The sequence below is a fragment of the Numenius arquata genome, chromosome 3, assembly GCF_964106895.1.
Source record: "Numenius arquata chromosome 3, bNumArq3.hap1.1, whole genome shotgun sequence".
NCBI lineage: Eukaryota > Metazoa > Chordata > Aves > Charadriiformes > Scolopacidae > Numenius > Numenius arquata.
In genome coordinates this window covers 16,697,995-16,713,836 of record NC_133578.1, presented here as the reverse complement: position 1 = coordinate 16,713,836, position 15,842 = coordinate 16,697,995, and the positions used below count along the sequence as shown (strand labels likewise).

Here is a 15,842-nt window from a genome sequence, read left to right as displayed (position 1 = left end):
TGTGAACTATTTTATAACTACCAGTAGGACAAACTGTTTGACCAGGAGACAGTAAGCAATGCAAGAGGTTTCCCAGAGGGGATGTGCAGCCTCCATCTCTGGATGTTTTCAAGACCAGGCTGGGTGAAGCCCCGAGTTACCTGTTTAGTCTCACAGGTGACCCTGCTTTGAGCAGTAGGTTGAACAAAAAAAACCTCCTGAGGTCCCTTCCAACCTGATCGATTATGTGATTCTGTGACAACAAATACAGACGTGAGGAAGCTACAGGCTGGTTCCCGGTGTGTCTTGCCCCATAACAGTAAGACCACCACTACTCACAAAATACCCCAGACATTCTCCACCCATCAGTATTTTTTTCAGCGTGTAGCTCATTGATCTTATGTTCAAAAGACTCTGAGCCTGCTTCACTCAGCAAAAACAATTTGAAGTGTAAAAAAAAGTTTCAAAAAAATCCATAATACATCTCCAACTTACTTGTCTTTGAAGATGTCTTGAGCAGTCTTCTCTTCTTTTTTCTTGCCAACTTCCTTTAGGGGAAAAAGTGCTTTTACTTTTTCAAGAGGAGCCTGACACTTTTCTTTTACCACATGGGGCATCTCCAGCATCTCAAGAAGGTGCTGTTCAATTGGCGGCAATGGCTCATTGGGGTGAAAAGCCTTATGCTGCAAACACTGCAAGAAACAATTTGAGCAAAGAAAGACTTTTAGTTTATGTGCTTTTAATATAATGCCCTTATGCCTGAGATCGTATGGCACATGCAAAATATCTTCCGTACTAAAGAAACTACTTTCATATTGCTGACAAATATTCCAGCACAAGTGGACTGAAAGTCGTATGATCAGCTTTATAAGGAGATTAATAATGTTATTAAAAAAGAATACTGATGCAGATCAGTGTTCCCACACTCACTGGAATGAGTTCTATGAAAATTCTTACGAAAATCCCAGAATGAAACAGTCATCTCCATCTATTCAGCTTTTTAACTTTGCTTTACCTTTAAAGTGCAGTTCTCTTATGAAACAGTCACATGGGAGAGATTTCTACACATTCCAAAATTAGGCAACAAGATATATACCCCAACTATATATTCCAGTTATTGTCACAGTTTATTGTCCCTCAAAGAAAATATTTCTTCTTTGTCAATAAAACTCAGAAAGCACACAAGAGAAATTGTCACCAGTTTAAGAGCAAATAGAGAGAAGTTAAATGTGCACAGGTGAGGCACAGAATATAGGTTTGTTTGCAAATTAGCTTTGAAAAGAGTGAGGGAATAAAGGGGCCTGACAGATGTACATCAAAGTTGGAACAGATGGTAGGAGCTACAGAGGAGAAGGCTTTTTCACCAAAGTGTAAAGACAGTGCACACAGTCAGGGAACAAAGCAGAGGGAGAGAGATGAGGTTAATGAGGCTACAGAAATTCCATTGAGAATTTTAAAAACAAAGTAGGTATCTCTTAAATGCTGTGAAGTGCGGGACAGCAGTAGAAATATATGTGTATCTGCATACACATACACACATATACCAGTGCATGCACACACATACATTCTTAAAAACATGTGATGTACATGGGAGAATAATTTTTCCAAGCTGGCTGTATGTACTAGGTGAATTAGACACAAGTGGGAAGGTAACTACTCAGTAAACTAGGAATACAGCAGTTTTCCTGCCCTGTTGGCTGTCAGACATGACATTAACTTAAAAAACAAAACCAAAGAAACAAAACCCCCTCTATTCACGCTGAAAAGCTGCCAATAAAGAAAATCCAGACCATATGCTACACATCAATACTGATGTGCTTTCATGCTGCCATTAACATTCCAATCCATATTAGAGCACACTTTCAAAAGGAGGCCGTCATACAAGGCTACTGATTTGGAAACACTTGTAATGATTTGAGGCACAATTATTTTGAAAGAGAGCAAAAATGTTGTTGGAAGCTGCAGCAACGGCTCTTGTGATACAAAAAAAACAATATTAAAACAACATTAGGGGACTGAATTAAACTCACAAAACTAAAAAAACCTAAGTCCCCTGTTGTCAATGTGTTTTTCAGGCCTTCGCATCTCAAATCTCTATGTGTGCAGCTGCAAGAGCTGAGCACACTAAGCAGCCACAGCCTCCACTTGTTCCTGTTTTCAGAGTAGATGGTGACCTCTGAAACCTGAAATGGCAGGTACCATCAAAACTCAAGTGCTAAACGGAGATGAGGTTGAACAGAGCTAACCTGAAGTTCCTAATCCCAAAGAGTCCCTTTGCTGGGCACAGAAGGAAGACGAAGCAAGGTTAAAAGGGATCTCCAAAACAGTAATGATCAATTACTTTCCCAAGGTTCTGTTTTCACAGATTATGGAATAGGCTTGGACAACTCAGCTTACTCTAGTTAGCTAGCTTCAGGGTAGTTAAACCTGTGTGAACCGAATCCCAACATAAGTGTCTTAAGAGTTCAGTCTGCATCTAGTTTGTGATGATTTCAAAATAACCTTCCAGCAGATCCACTACAATCAACCAAAGGTAAGATCACTTGTTGGTGAAAGCCCTTACAGACTTCTGTGAGCTACCTCCTGTCCCGCTGCTGCTCTGCTTTTTCAAAAAAACATCACTGTACAGTACAACCACTTACAAACAGGCTCAGTCCTCTACGGTTGCTTACACGTGGTCTAACAGGAGCCATTGCAGCATATTTAGATGTAGACTCTGCAGCCGGATCACATGAACTACGTGATGCTGCAGGCCACCACCCCCACAGACCTTCCCTCCAAGTCTGTCCCAATGTAGAAGAATCATTGTGGAGCAATTTGTTTATTTGGCTATCAAGTTAAATGCACTGCATTCCCCAAATATCTTATGTGCTTCAAATCCTTGTGTTTAAGAGGAACAATTTAAACAATGAAGTTGGAAGTCTGCCACCACAAAAGCTATGGAAGTTCAGTTAGGCTGTTCTGGAAGCAAGAACTAAAAACTGAAACTCTGGATATAGGATATTCCTCATCTTCCACTCAAGCAAGCATTAGCAACTCCTTTCCACCCATCCTGTCATTTCCTGATGCCTACCACTACTTCCAGAGATATAATTTAGCTTGATGTTTCTGGTTAAATTGTGCTTCTTGTCACTTATCATTCCAAATATCCTCATGAGGCAATAGAGCAAGGAAATGAAGGGGGAGTTCATCCTTTCTTCAGTTATTTTTCCAAACCCTTGATAGGTCCTGTTGAGCCCAATCAATGTACTGGTTACATTCAAAAGATGATGTATAATTTTTCTTCGTAGGTCTTAGAGAACCAGCAGTGCCACTTGGTCTAAGCTCAAAATATTAAGAATCTGGAACATGTTTGCAGCAAAGGAGAGATCAATCTTTCTGTAACTTACATAGATTCATAGCAGTTTTGTAACCAAGGCAAAAAAAATGGGGCTGTGCACAAGCAAAAGAAAGCACTAAAAGGACTGGTAATTTAGGGCTTTATAAACAGCAGGCACTGTGGGCAGGAACTGTATACTACATAGTACGTTGAAACAATCAATAAATAGTTTTTCTACTAGTACCATTCACCCTTACAAAAGTCTATTATCCTCTAAGGAAACTGATGAGTTACGCAGTTACTCTCTTCCAGCAGCACTTGACTCAACTGCTGGGACAACATCATCATACTGTTTCAGAAGACAAATGGCACACCTAAAGAAACACCGTTCGTTGACAGGCAACATTAACTGAACCAAAAGAATTTTATGTGGCGATATTCTAGAGGAAATTCTATCCCCTATGCATTTCATTTACAAGCAAAACCATATTTGTTTTGTAATACCCAAGCTTTACAACCCTTCCTAAAATACAAGTCATGCAGAGGTCCACGCATTTTAAGTTCTTGCCAAGCAACAACCTTCTACTGACCAAATCTTGCATTCAGTTACAAACTGTCTTGTCAAAATGACTGGCAGAATTTGAAGGGAACACCAAGTTCTTCAAGTGTCAATCAGAGTAGGAGTTGAAGACAGTGGGCTTACATGTGTTCCTGGAACGTACAATACGACCTTCAGATCCTTTGCTTCTTTTGACAATACTGAGACAGCATGGCTTTTGGAAGCTAGGGTAAGTTTTCTCAGCTTATAAAAAAGTAACTTCTTCCTACTTGTAAACTGAAAAGTTTCATTTGGAATTGTTGAGATATGATGAACATGGTTGCTATAACACCATTTTTGGTCAATTTTCAGAGTGGAGTCACGCACTCAATATATCTCCATGGCTCTGTATACAACACAATTCTGCAGCTGCATAAAATGCATCGTAATTTTCCTTATTTTTGAATTTGCTGTGTCATTTTTTTTTTGAACACTTGAATTCCAGTGTATAATTAAGTCTCTCATCCTCACAGTTGCAATGAAAATCTTCAAGATATGAAAGGAATGTAAATCGAGATGTAGACAGCTTGATACAATAACTGCAAGAAGTGTGAACTGTTCTACTCGCCCATAAAATATGTCAGCTCAGACACCCAAATGGAATATTTTAAACGTCAACAACATCAACCATTTACTACTGATCAAGCTCACCTCAAATTAACCTGCTTTGGAACCACTGCTAGATGCAATAACGCACAGAAAAGTGACTCCACTCAAGATTTGATTTCCCTTGCTTCCTGGAAACCAGAAATTTTAAGAATAAAATCTATGTAAGGGACAACATAGAAATCGCTCACTACCCCACACTTAAACGCAAAAGAATTTCTATTCCCATCTTCACAATGCAGATCTTTCCAATATGAATCAGAACAAGACAGAAAGGTGAAAAGTCTTAACAAAAGTAGTTTTTAAAAAAATGCCACATATATCACCTCACCTGATATAGCCTCTGAAAATGAGGGTTTGGGATTTTACTGGGCTTAAACAGGTCCTCAAAAGTTTCTCCATCATCATCTTCACAAACCAAATTCATAGAATCAATCAAGGAGTCAACAGCAGATAACTGATCCGCTAAGGCAGCAATTACATACAAAGAAAAATTAAGTACACTTGCAGATGAATGCATTTTTTGAAACAATTTATACATGAAGATTCACTTCACAATGTGAAATTTTTGACCACAGAATACACTGCAGATATAGATATGACAATAAAGAATATAGATAATGGACACAGTAATAAAACCCCTTTATTTAAGCCCTTTATTTAAGGACTACAATGTAAAGTCATAAAGAATTTCTTTTTCCCCCCAAGACCTCAACTATTGCTGCCGTTCTGCTTCCATTTTTCTTCTTTTTCAAGATGTTTTTATTTGCAACAGAAGGTTTATAGGCCACTTAGAAAATAAGGAGAACAGTTGGTTTGAAAAACTAAGTAGTGTAATATAAATTTTAAAAAGTTATGATTGCAAATTAACACAGTTCACAATAGACAAATATTGCTTTGGTAAGACAGGTTTTAGAATTGTTCTCAAACTGCTGGTTACAGGCAAGAAAATAGAAACTATTTCAGAAACAACCCAGCATGCTTTATATACCCTGATGTGCAGATGCCCATTCAACGGATCTCAGAACAAATTAAAGAAGTGGGAGTGGATTTTAAGCTACATCCATTTACGCTCATTGCTGTGCAGAATTCTCAGAACAGTGAGTCAAGCTTTGCATGGCTGCATGTCCTATAGCTCTCCAAAGACACCCTCCATCTGAATCTGGACACCAGTAAGTGCACGCTTTAAAAAGAACACACACCACAGAAAATACAGTCTTTGCCTTTGTACATTATATTAACAGGCTGTAAATGGCCACAGGACCAGCTTCGTATGAATGGAGCCAATGCCTCTATTCTAATTCTAACTAGCTAATCCCATACTGTAGGTCCCACAAGGTTTGGCCATTCAGTCTAACAAATGAGTTGAAAGATCAAAGGATACGGAGGACTAAATCTCAGATGTCTATCATAGAGATCCCGTGAGACTAATAATCCCATAACCCGAGCCAGAAGTCATTTAACAGGACAGCTTTAAAAGACTGCCTGCAAACCTCAAGTCTGTTCAGCCTGCAACTAAGCTGGCAAAGTTTTGATGCAAGATTTACACTTAAAGATGACATCACCATAATCTATTCCCAAAGGGCTGGTTTTTTTTTTTCCTAAGCCAAAAAAATAACAAAGCTTATGTTTTCATTGGAACGCCAAATATTCCAGTTCTTTTACAGTGTCTTAAAGGAAGACAAGTAGGTTACTTTGTCCAGTTGCCCAGCAAAGGACAGTCTTACCTGTAGGAATGCATTTTTTATTGTTTTTCAGGGATGAAAATATGTACAGTCTTAAGTCTTCCATGTAGGGTAGCTGCACGTAGATGAGACACTGAGCAAGAAAAAAAGAAGAAAGAAACAACTGAGCCTTAAGTAAAAAATTCTAAACTATCCCAAAGTGCCCTATCAGGGCAATATAAACATAAGAAAAATCCAAAGATCTAATATCTGTATCAAAATACTTAAATAAAATATTTACAGAGCAACACAGTTTTAAGCAGAATAAAACAGCATTATTTTACAATATAGTGATGGCTACACTCCTCATTTTCCTACTGGTGGAATAAAGACCTCCCAGGTCATCTGATCCCTTTTTCTTGTGCAGAATTCCAACAAGTCAAGCTTTAAATCCCCCACACAAGTGCTTTGGGAGGTTTTATCATAGCTTACTGTGCTTCGAAGTCAAAAGCTGGGTTTGGTTTTTTGAACATTCTCAGTCTAATTTTTTTTTCTTTATTCAAATACCTCCTCCAGTTCATACCACCCTAAATAATTCCTTTATGTTTATACCCTTCAAAAGTGTGAAGATTGTTATGTCCGCCCCCACCTTCGTCATTGCTTAGCCATGCTATACATATTTAGCTTTCAATAGTCTCTCGTAAGTAAGATCAGTGGAAACATATGCTGCAAAAAAATTCTGACATACTGTGTTGTTTCTGGGTCTCTCAGAATTTTTAAAAAAATATTTCAAATTATTCTGCTGTTTACAGAACTTGCTTATTTTTTCCTAAGAAACAGGCTTTTTTTTTTCCTCCTGTTTTTAAAAATAACCGTTTCAAATAAATAAATATACTACTGTCTTCCTAACTCTCCATATGAATTTAAACAACAGCTTTAAATCCTGTCAGCTCCTCCCCTCAGTTCCAGTTCACTTGGAAACCTAATGACAACAGCACAGTTGGACATGCTTGAAATGCCACACCAACTATCAAATTCAAATTTTTCACTACCAAGCAACCTGAAGATAAATCCACAGTTTAAGAAAGTTAAAGAATCTAATGTAATTTTGGATTGTACACAGAGAGGTAGGTAGTAACACAGCAAGAAAGCAGTGGTAACTTATTACATAAGTATGTGATTACACTCTTTCGAGTTACCAAAAATATTTACATTTCCAGGATTACAAAATTAAATTATTACTATGTTACCGAAATAAAAATCAGTATTATTTAAATCTGTAATATAGAGAATACTAATAGAAACATATGGCATTATTTTTCCATATTTTTTTTTCTCTGGAATTTTCTCAATACTATTTATTACCTCCTTGTCCTAAGACTTGGCACTATTTCCTAAAACCACTCTGAAAAGTCACATTGGTTTCTTCTGATATACATGTATGACAAAATTTCTGATTCTGATTTATTCTGATTACAAATATATATATTCTAAATATATATTCATATATTCTTCTGATGTACATAACACTGCAAATTCATATGGTTCAAATATGATCATTTATTCATTGATACTTGTAAAGCATTAATACAGAGGCTCTCTACAGAAAGGTAAGGGTGAAAAATTACCTCATATGCATCCTTAATACATGGTAAAGCTACTCCAATTTGCGGGTTGCATCTTCTATCATAAGCATATCGCACTATAGCTACCACTTTCAACTCATCAAGTGCATGAACAAGGGCAGAAAAAGCAACTGCTGCATTCTAAGGGAAAAAAAAAGTCTAGAGAATCATCCAAATTCTCATTAGTTTTTTGAAATACATCTTTCACAGTGAATTCAACAGCATTGATTTAGTCAAGACTAGTTCCCATTTCAGCTATAACTTCAACACAAGCATTTTTCATGTTCAAAAAATTAAAAAGCAGAAAGGTCAAATCTCATCATGATAGCAGATCTATTCAAAGCTGAGCAAACTTTAGATCCAGCATGTTCCACCCTTTCTACTAGGTGTGAAGAGCTCTCAGAAGTATTACGAGAGAGAGAGAAAGGGAGAGAAGTCAGACCCTTAACAGAACACATCTGGGCACTACAGTCAGGTTTTTACCTCCAATATTTGAAATAATTTGGAGGTCTGTTCTAAATAACACAGTGACAGGGCACACCACTGCTCTGCACAAGAATGGACTTAAGCACCAACTCCAGGTTCCCTATGCCCTTGCACAAAGATATTTACCAGTTTCTCATTATTCATGAGATATGGTATTCATTTGGGGTTTAAGTCAACTTCTTTTCATCCTAATGGACAATGGAAGAAGACTTCTGTAAGCTGCGTTAAGAATATTTGTTTTGTTAAAATGGAAAGAAGGGACAATTTCAAGCATCACTACTATTCTTTTCTGTTCCACGGCCAAACACCTTCAACATTAAACTTCAGTTCACCTTACCTCATCATCCTTAGCTGCAAAGACCTTCAGAACCTGGTTGCCCATGTAGTAATGCCTCTGGATCTACAGATTCAAATGGTCAAGAGTTAGCCTGATCTAAAACAAATGTCATTAATGTGACTGGACCAATTAAATTATGAAGCAACTAACACATTACTCAAGTGAGAAGCTACAAAATTAAATTACTGTGCATAGAAGTTAAAGCCCTGTATGTTTCATATCTCCATTTATCCCTCAATATGGATATTCTGTCATAGTCAGCAGGATATTCTCATACCTTCCTACTGATGAGCAGGAACGAAAGACTACGGTACCTGCAGCTGTTACCAGCCTGAATAATACTGCAGTTATTCAAAAGTCAGTGTGGAAAACCACAGTAGTGAACAAAAGACCTAAACCTAACTGACACCTCATCTACGCTATTAAATTTTCCTAGCAAAGACACGTCAACAAGGAGCCGAAAAAAGTAATGTCCTGAATGAAGCTACTGCAATACCAACCTGGAGCATATACAGCTGTGCCAGCAAAGAAGCACTTCTGTTATCAGTGTTTATGCTGTTTGTGGCCGACTTCCCTGCCCCGCCCCCCCCCCCCCAAAAAAAAAAAAAGAAATTACAGTTTCATTAAAGGGGCATTGCTGGAAAAGCTGGAGCTACAGAGGCTGTGAGACACACCCAGAGATACACTGCAATAGAGGAAAACCTGTCACAAAGGCTGCACACTACTATAAACACTGGTCAAAATGACCTTTCTTTGTTAACGCAAAATCTCTTCAAATTATATTGTCTCCAAACTAACCTGGAGTTTCATTATTTAGCAAATTACCATACTGCTGTTGAAGTCAGTAACAACTTACACCAGAACAGATCTGTTTAATGTATTACAGCACAATTCTTCAACTCATATTATTCTACCTGCAATTATTCTTTGCTGTTCTGTCTTAAAAAGCTCAGGAAATTTTATGTTCAGTACAGTATAAATATCTAGATGTGTGTATCACTACCACCTTTTTTAAAAAAAAAAAAAAAAAAAAAGTCCCTTTGTTATATTTTCAAGTATATTTCTCAATTTACATGGCATTGCTTATAAATTAAAAATCAAAGTTTAAGCGGCCTCTGATCTCCTTTCCTGGGGGATGTGAATAACTCAGAAAAATAATATGAGGTGGTTCTATTCCTTCTTTAATTATGTATTTGGAGCTGTTCCAGTTTCTCTAGTTAATAATAAATTATCTTTTCTCCAAAGTTTTTAAAAGAAACAATTTAATATAAAACATACATTCGAATAGCGTCAGTATTATGATTCCAAACAATAAAATTCAGAAGCCAAAACATAAGGAAAGCACAGGTCTTGAAAATTCCTGAGGTAGTTGAAAACTTCCTGGTATCATTATCTATACAGTGTAAATTTACTCCTGCAATCACAACTGACTAATTTATTCCACAGAGGTCTATGCAACTACTACTGGGCATAATTACTCACACTCCTAGTTGCAGAACCAGAGCACACTTTATTCAGATTGTAATTCCTATTTCTTATGAAATCCATAGACAAGAGAAGTACATTACAAAAATTATCAAAAGCAATAAATATTTTGTGCACTGAAAAAAAATATAAAACCAATTTGTTAATTCTTTGAGGCAAATATATGTGAATCAAAAGTATTCCTTCAACTATATTCCTACAATTATAACAGAATCACAGAATAGTTAGAGTTGGAAGGGACCTTAAAGATCATCGAGTTCCAACCCCCCTGCCATGGGCAGGGACATCTCCCGCTAGAGCAGGTTGCTCAAAGCCCCATCCAGCCTGGCCTTGAACACTTCCAGGGATGGGGCATCCACAACTTCCCTGGGCAACCTGTTCCAGTGCCTCACTGCCCTCACGGTAAAGAATTTCTTCCTAATATGTATTCTAATTCTACTCCTCTTTCAGTTTAAACTAATTAATTAACTGTATTTGAAGGTATTATCACACTATCTAACCAACAGTGGCAAAAAAAAACCCCACGTAAAGTAACAGCTCACTTCTAGGAGCATGATGCTTCTCATCTGTTTTCCTCTTAGTTTCTGTTTTCAATAAAAGTCAGACTTCAAGTCAAAATAGAAGGCCAGTCTCCAGCAGAAAAAGCTGCACATGGTGAAAAACATCTTACAGAAGTAAATGAAGACAGTAAGACATAGCTGTAGGCTAATAACGCATGAAAAGATGCAAGAAGTTGTCTCATTGAAACACTGTGTTCAGATATATTTCATTCGTTAGACCCAGTTTCTGCTACAGGATTTAGCAGTCCCTAACATCTCTCTGCCCTGCCCAATTTAGGGCATATAAGCTCAAGCATGATATGTTTCCTCCATCAATCACTTTCCATACACAAGCTCCCGTGTTACATAAGAAATTTAAGCTTTGAATATCCTCAAGGAGCAACCAGATGAGAGTTCCCATTAGGCTGGCTGATTTCAATAAATCGATGTTCCTGGCTCCTCAATTAATAATGTGCTCTGGACCAGCTCACTGCAGTAGTCTAAGGGCATATCCAGCAACATGGAGGGGTCTGTGCCACCCGTACCAAAGTCAAAAGGTGTTTAGTTACATCCATTTGGGAGTAAGCTCCCACAGATACTTCCTATTTCATTAGCATCTTTCCTTCCTAGCATAGCCTTTGTCTAGGGTTCTATTTTGTTCAAGCAGCGAGACATTTCAAAGAAGAGCAGAAAGCTCTCAAAAAGGGAGCTTTCAGAACAGAAGACGCAGAGCTGCTCTATGATTTCCTTTTGGTTTTCAGTGGTGAAGGGGACTGGGTGCAGCGAACTCCAAGAAGAGTAAAACTTTAGTCACCCTGTGCAATATCCAGAAGAAGAAAAGAGGGAGAAAAGCTTAATGTTTCTAGCAATTACTGACACTCGCATCTCTGTTCTTCCTTATGTGTCCTGCTTCAACAAGGGTTTGTTAAGCCTTTGCCTAAGGCTTTCCTAATCCTTAAGTCCTCGATTTTCTGCAGGAAATCACCTTGTGCTGGATAGCTTTTGTTAAGGTGCTTGCTCAGTGTAAGTCTTACAACTTCCAGGTAAAACGAATGGCAAACTTAATACCAGAAGTACAGGTAAGTGCATACAAACACCAAGCATCTCATTGAAATATGGAGAGTTTTGAATTATGTTATCTTCATCTAACTTCTATGAAGTCTTCGCTACATTTAGATTTTGTTATAGTAGAAACAAGAAGCAAGTCACAGTTCACAAACTAATCCTTATGGAAACGAGAATGAATGCAGTCAGTTCTCAGGCTTTCTTTACCATTTCTTTCATGTTGAGGGAGAGGCTTTTTTTTGTTAAGAACACCACACTTGTGACCGGACAAAGCCCAAAAAGGCTTCTGTGTGACCTAAACAGAAGAGAGACCATCTTGTTGCAGATCTGGCATCACTATTCAAGCTCATGAGATGAAATGAGACTACAATAGAGGTACGTTTCCACTTTGCAGAGATCAGAGTTCAGTGGCTCTTGAGGGCCCAATGGCCACATTTATGAGCTTCTCTCCTTCACAAGGCCACACACTGTTTACATGTACTAGAACCAGCAAATAAGTCACCCTTGTATACCTGACTGTAGATGCCCCATTCCCAATACTGGAACCCACTACAACACCACAACTTCAGCGAATTCATCTGAAATCAGTTGTCTTGAACAACCCAGGAGCTGAATGGGAGAAGTTTAGTACTGTACCTGAGAGGATCTGGTGAATCCCAAAACAGAAAAACATTTTGCTTCTGTTTTGTATTTCATTTGCTCTTCATCTTCCTTGGAAAAAGGAACAATATCACTCCCATAGCGAAACCCTGGAGAACAAGAGAAGAGCATCTGGTAAGCATATGGGCCTACAATTCTAACACCCAAATTAGCTCTCTGAATATTTTAACAATGCATGCATGCCCCACAGCTACACTCCACGCACACTCATCAAATTACTTTCCCTGTTAACAAAAAAAACCCCCCACACCCCATAGACACATTCTGTACTCCACGAACAGCAGTTGCACTCCTTGTATACAGTTTTATGTAGCACAGCTACCCCTGTAGAGAGCAGGAAAGAAAGTAAGGGAACAGTAAGGGAAAGAAAGTAACTGAACATCTTGCCCAACAAAGTTATGCTCACAGAATAGATATAAGCAAATCAGAATAGATTTCAGCAAATAGACTGCAACACTCCCTGCAAACATAGAATCATAGAATCATCTGGGCCGGAAGGGACCTCCAAAGGTCATCTAGTCCAACCCCCCACGCAGTCAGCGGGGACACCCCCAACTAGACCAGGTTGCCCAGGGCCTCGTCGAGCCTCACCTTGAATGTCTCCGGGGAAGGGGCCTCAACCACCTCCCTGGGCAACCTGTTCCAGTGCTCCACCACCCTCATGGTAAAAAACTTATTCCTAATGTCTAATCTAAATCTGCTTTTTTCCAGTTTAAAGCCATTACCCCTTGTTCTGTCATTGCCGGCCTTTGTAAACAGACTGTCTCCAGCCTTCCTGTAGGCCCCCTTCAGGTACTGGAAGGTTGTTATTAGGTCTCCCCGGAGCCTCCTCTTCTCCAGGCTGAACAACCTTAGCTCCCTCAGCCTGTCCTCGTAGCAGAGGTGCTCCAACCCCCTGATCATTTTTGTGGCCCTCCTCTGGACCCACTCCATCAGGTCCATGTCCTTCTTATATTGAGGGCTCCAGACCTGCACACAGAACTCCAGGTGAGGTCTCACCAGAGCAGTGTAAAGTGGCAGAATCACTTCTCTGGATCTGCTGGCAACACATCTCTTGATGCAGCCCAGGATGCGATTGGCCTTCTGGGCTGCAAGTAAATACAACATAATACAAGAAAACCCAAACATACCACAACTCATGGTGGTATGATCACCACCATCACCAGAAGGGATTCAGAGAACAAAATGTCTTAAGAGTAGAAGTGAGATACACCCTCATATGCAATGGAAAACCAAAACACTCTTGTATTCAGAAGTGATCTTTCTATATACGTCTGTGTTTTACCTCCCATGCCTTACATTACAGGGATATCTCCAGAAAACAGGAAGCTGTTAGTTTCTCAGACGTATCATCTGTTCCAACTGCTTATTCCCCCACCTAAAGCTCCAATATCCTCCCTGTAACATCATCACGTCATTATACTGCCACAGCCTAAGGATCATATCCTCAGGTGCAAAGAAAGCAGAAGGAACAGAGGTAAATCCCTGGATCAAAAACCTATATGCAGATACATTTTCCTGGAAACTGAAAAGCAAATACACAGTCAAAATGAAATAAATTTCAGTATGGCTGCTTCAAATGCATAATATTGTCTAATTCTGACATTTCTCAAAAGGTCCACAAACATCCATGAGGCATCAGCAGCACTTTAACTGTAAGAAATATCACACCATTGATAGAGAAATTTTTGGTCTCTTTTGTTTACATTGAACCGTTCATCACTTCTTTTTACTAGTATCTTGCAACCACTCGCCAACTTAGGTCATCAGAGAATGGTCACAAATGCTTCAAAATATATTCACTATAAAAAGTATGTGTTTTTTTTAATTTTACTAAAAGTTCTGAAGTTATAAAACAGACTAGCTTTTAACTATCATTTCTGCTTAAAGAAACAAAGAAAATCACAGTGTTGTTGGGACATTTTCATCTGCTACTGCTACAAAACACCTATGATTACTACAATCGAAAGAGGTAAAATACAAAAATACAGGATTTATCTTAATTTTTCAGTTCATTTTATTCATTTGACAACAATTTTTATAGTGTTATCTGAATAGTTCTTCCCTTTATAGTTAATACACTTGCACTAATTGTGTGGGATTGAAACAGCAAAGGAAAGAAAAAAACTAGTAACAAAATACACCTATACCATTGCAAAAAATTAAACACATTTGCTTAACTCCATTTTTTAAAAGTAGACTATTTCATACTGTTTCTGGGGCCTTTAGTCTTCTAAGGAATTTAATACGCTCAGAAAAAAAGCTGAAGGTTACAAAAGAAATATTCTGCATACCACTACTTCAGATTGAACCTATTATGGAATTTAAACAGCAAAGTTAATAGACTCTTGAACACTAAACCTTCCTTTAATGGTTTCATCTTCCCAACTGCAGAATATCTAGAGCACTTGCTTATCTAGAAAAAAAAAATATTAGTGTTATGGAAGTATTGATGTTATCAGTATAACTGAAGATGTGAAAACAGAATAGAGGTAGCAGCACTACTCATTACAGAACTGAGGTATAGTCCTCCACAGAATACAGTTTGGGAAGCTGTAGTGTCTTCCAAGTTCCACCTGGTGGTATTATTATTATTCCTATTACTGGCAAAAGTAAGAATTTTTAAAACATGTGAAGACAAAGAGCCTCACATAATAGTCTCTGTGTTCCACCAGCTTACACAGCTTACATTCTAAGATGACAGCTAGGCTTCAAAGTATAAAAATAAAAAGCACTTAGGTGATTCAAGAGTACAAGCGATTATCTTCAGTTTGTCTTCAGGTTGCACATAAAGAAGTCATACCTTGAATAGTATCATCTTTCTGAACCTCTGTCTCATCGTCATCATTCAAGCAGTAAACAGTTTCTTTTTGCACATCATCTTTTCTGAGGGTTTTAGCATCCACAACTGTCCACATTTTTTTCACCTTCTCTTCTGTGACCTTTATATCAGAATTCAAAGAAAAGGAACGTTTAATATTTCAGGGGGATCCAGAGTGCTTACCAGAACATACAAAAAATTCTTTGACCGAGTCCTAATAAGGGACTGATAATGACAGCCACAAATACGCATCTCTGACTGCTACCACAGCGCTCTCAGCACACTGCTTCATCTGTATGAGACCCGACACCTGAGCTATGCCATATTGACTGCACACTTGTCTTGTTTACTCACTAAAGTCATGAGCTAAGTCATTTGTAGAAGTCTTTTAGTCACAGGATAACGTAACTTGCTTGCTATGTATTTTACTTCCTCCATCTACATAAATGCTATTGGCAAAGCATTAAGATATATATTAAAGATAAAAGGAGACTCAAAGCTCATTCAGCTTGTTTGCCCCAGTTTTGCATCAGGCTTACTACACTACAAGATAAAAATATCCTATACTACCTGCAACTGCTCCAAAAGGCAGAAAAAGATACCAGCTGCATTATGGGACCAGGAGGGGAAAGAAGGAATAAATATCTGCAATGAGTGA

At 38.3% G+C, this 15,842-nt stretch overlaps 1 protein-coding gene across 1 annotated transcript in view; it reads right to left on the bottom strand.

Moving 5' to 3' along the window:
• Positions 1 to 15,842, bottom strand: part of XRCC5 (X-ray repair cross complementing 5) — a 53,599-nt gene that overhangs the window by 23,582 nt on the left and 14,175 nt on the right. Inside the window, exons 8-14 of the mRNA XM_074144864.1 lie at positions 15,167 to 15,305; positions 12,340 to 12,452; positions 8,615 to 8,677; positions 7,795 to 7,932; positions 6,230 to 6,320; positions 4,834 to 4,967; positions 475 to 671 (exon numbers count right to left, since the gene is read on the bottom strand). Of these exons, the coding sequence (XP_074000965.1) occupies positions 475 to 671; positions 4,834 to 4,967; positions 6,230 to 6,320; positions 7,795 to 7,932; positions 8,615 to 8,677; positions 12,340 to 12,452; positions 15,167 to 15,305 (875 nt within the window). The remainder of the gene's footprint in view (positions 1 to 474; positions 672 to 4,833; positions 4,968 to 6,229; positions 6,321 to 7,794; positions 7,933 to 8,614; positions 8,678 to 12,339; positions 12,453 to 15,166; positions 15,306 to 15,842) is intronic.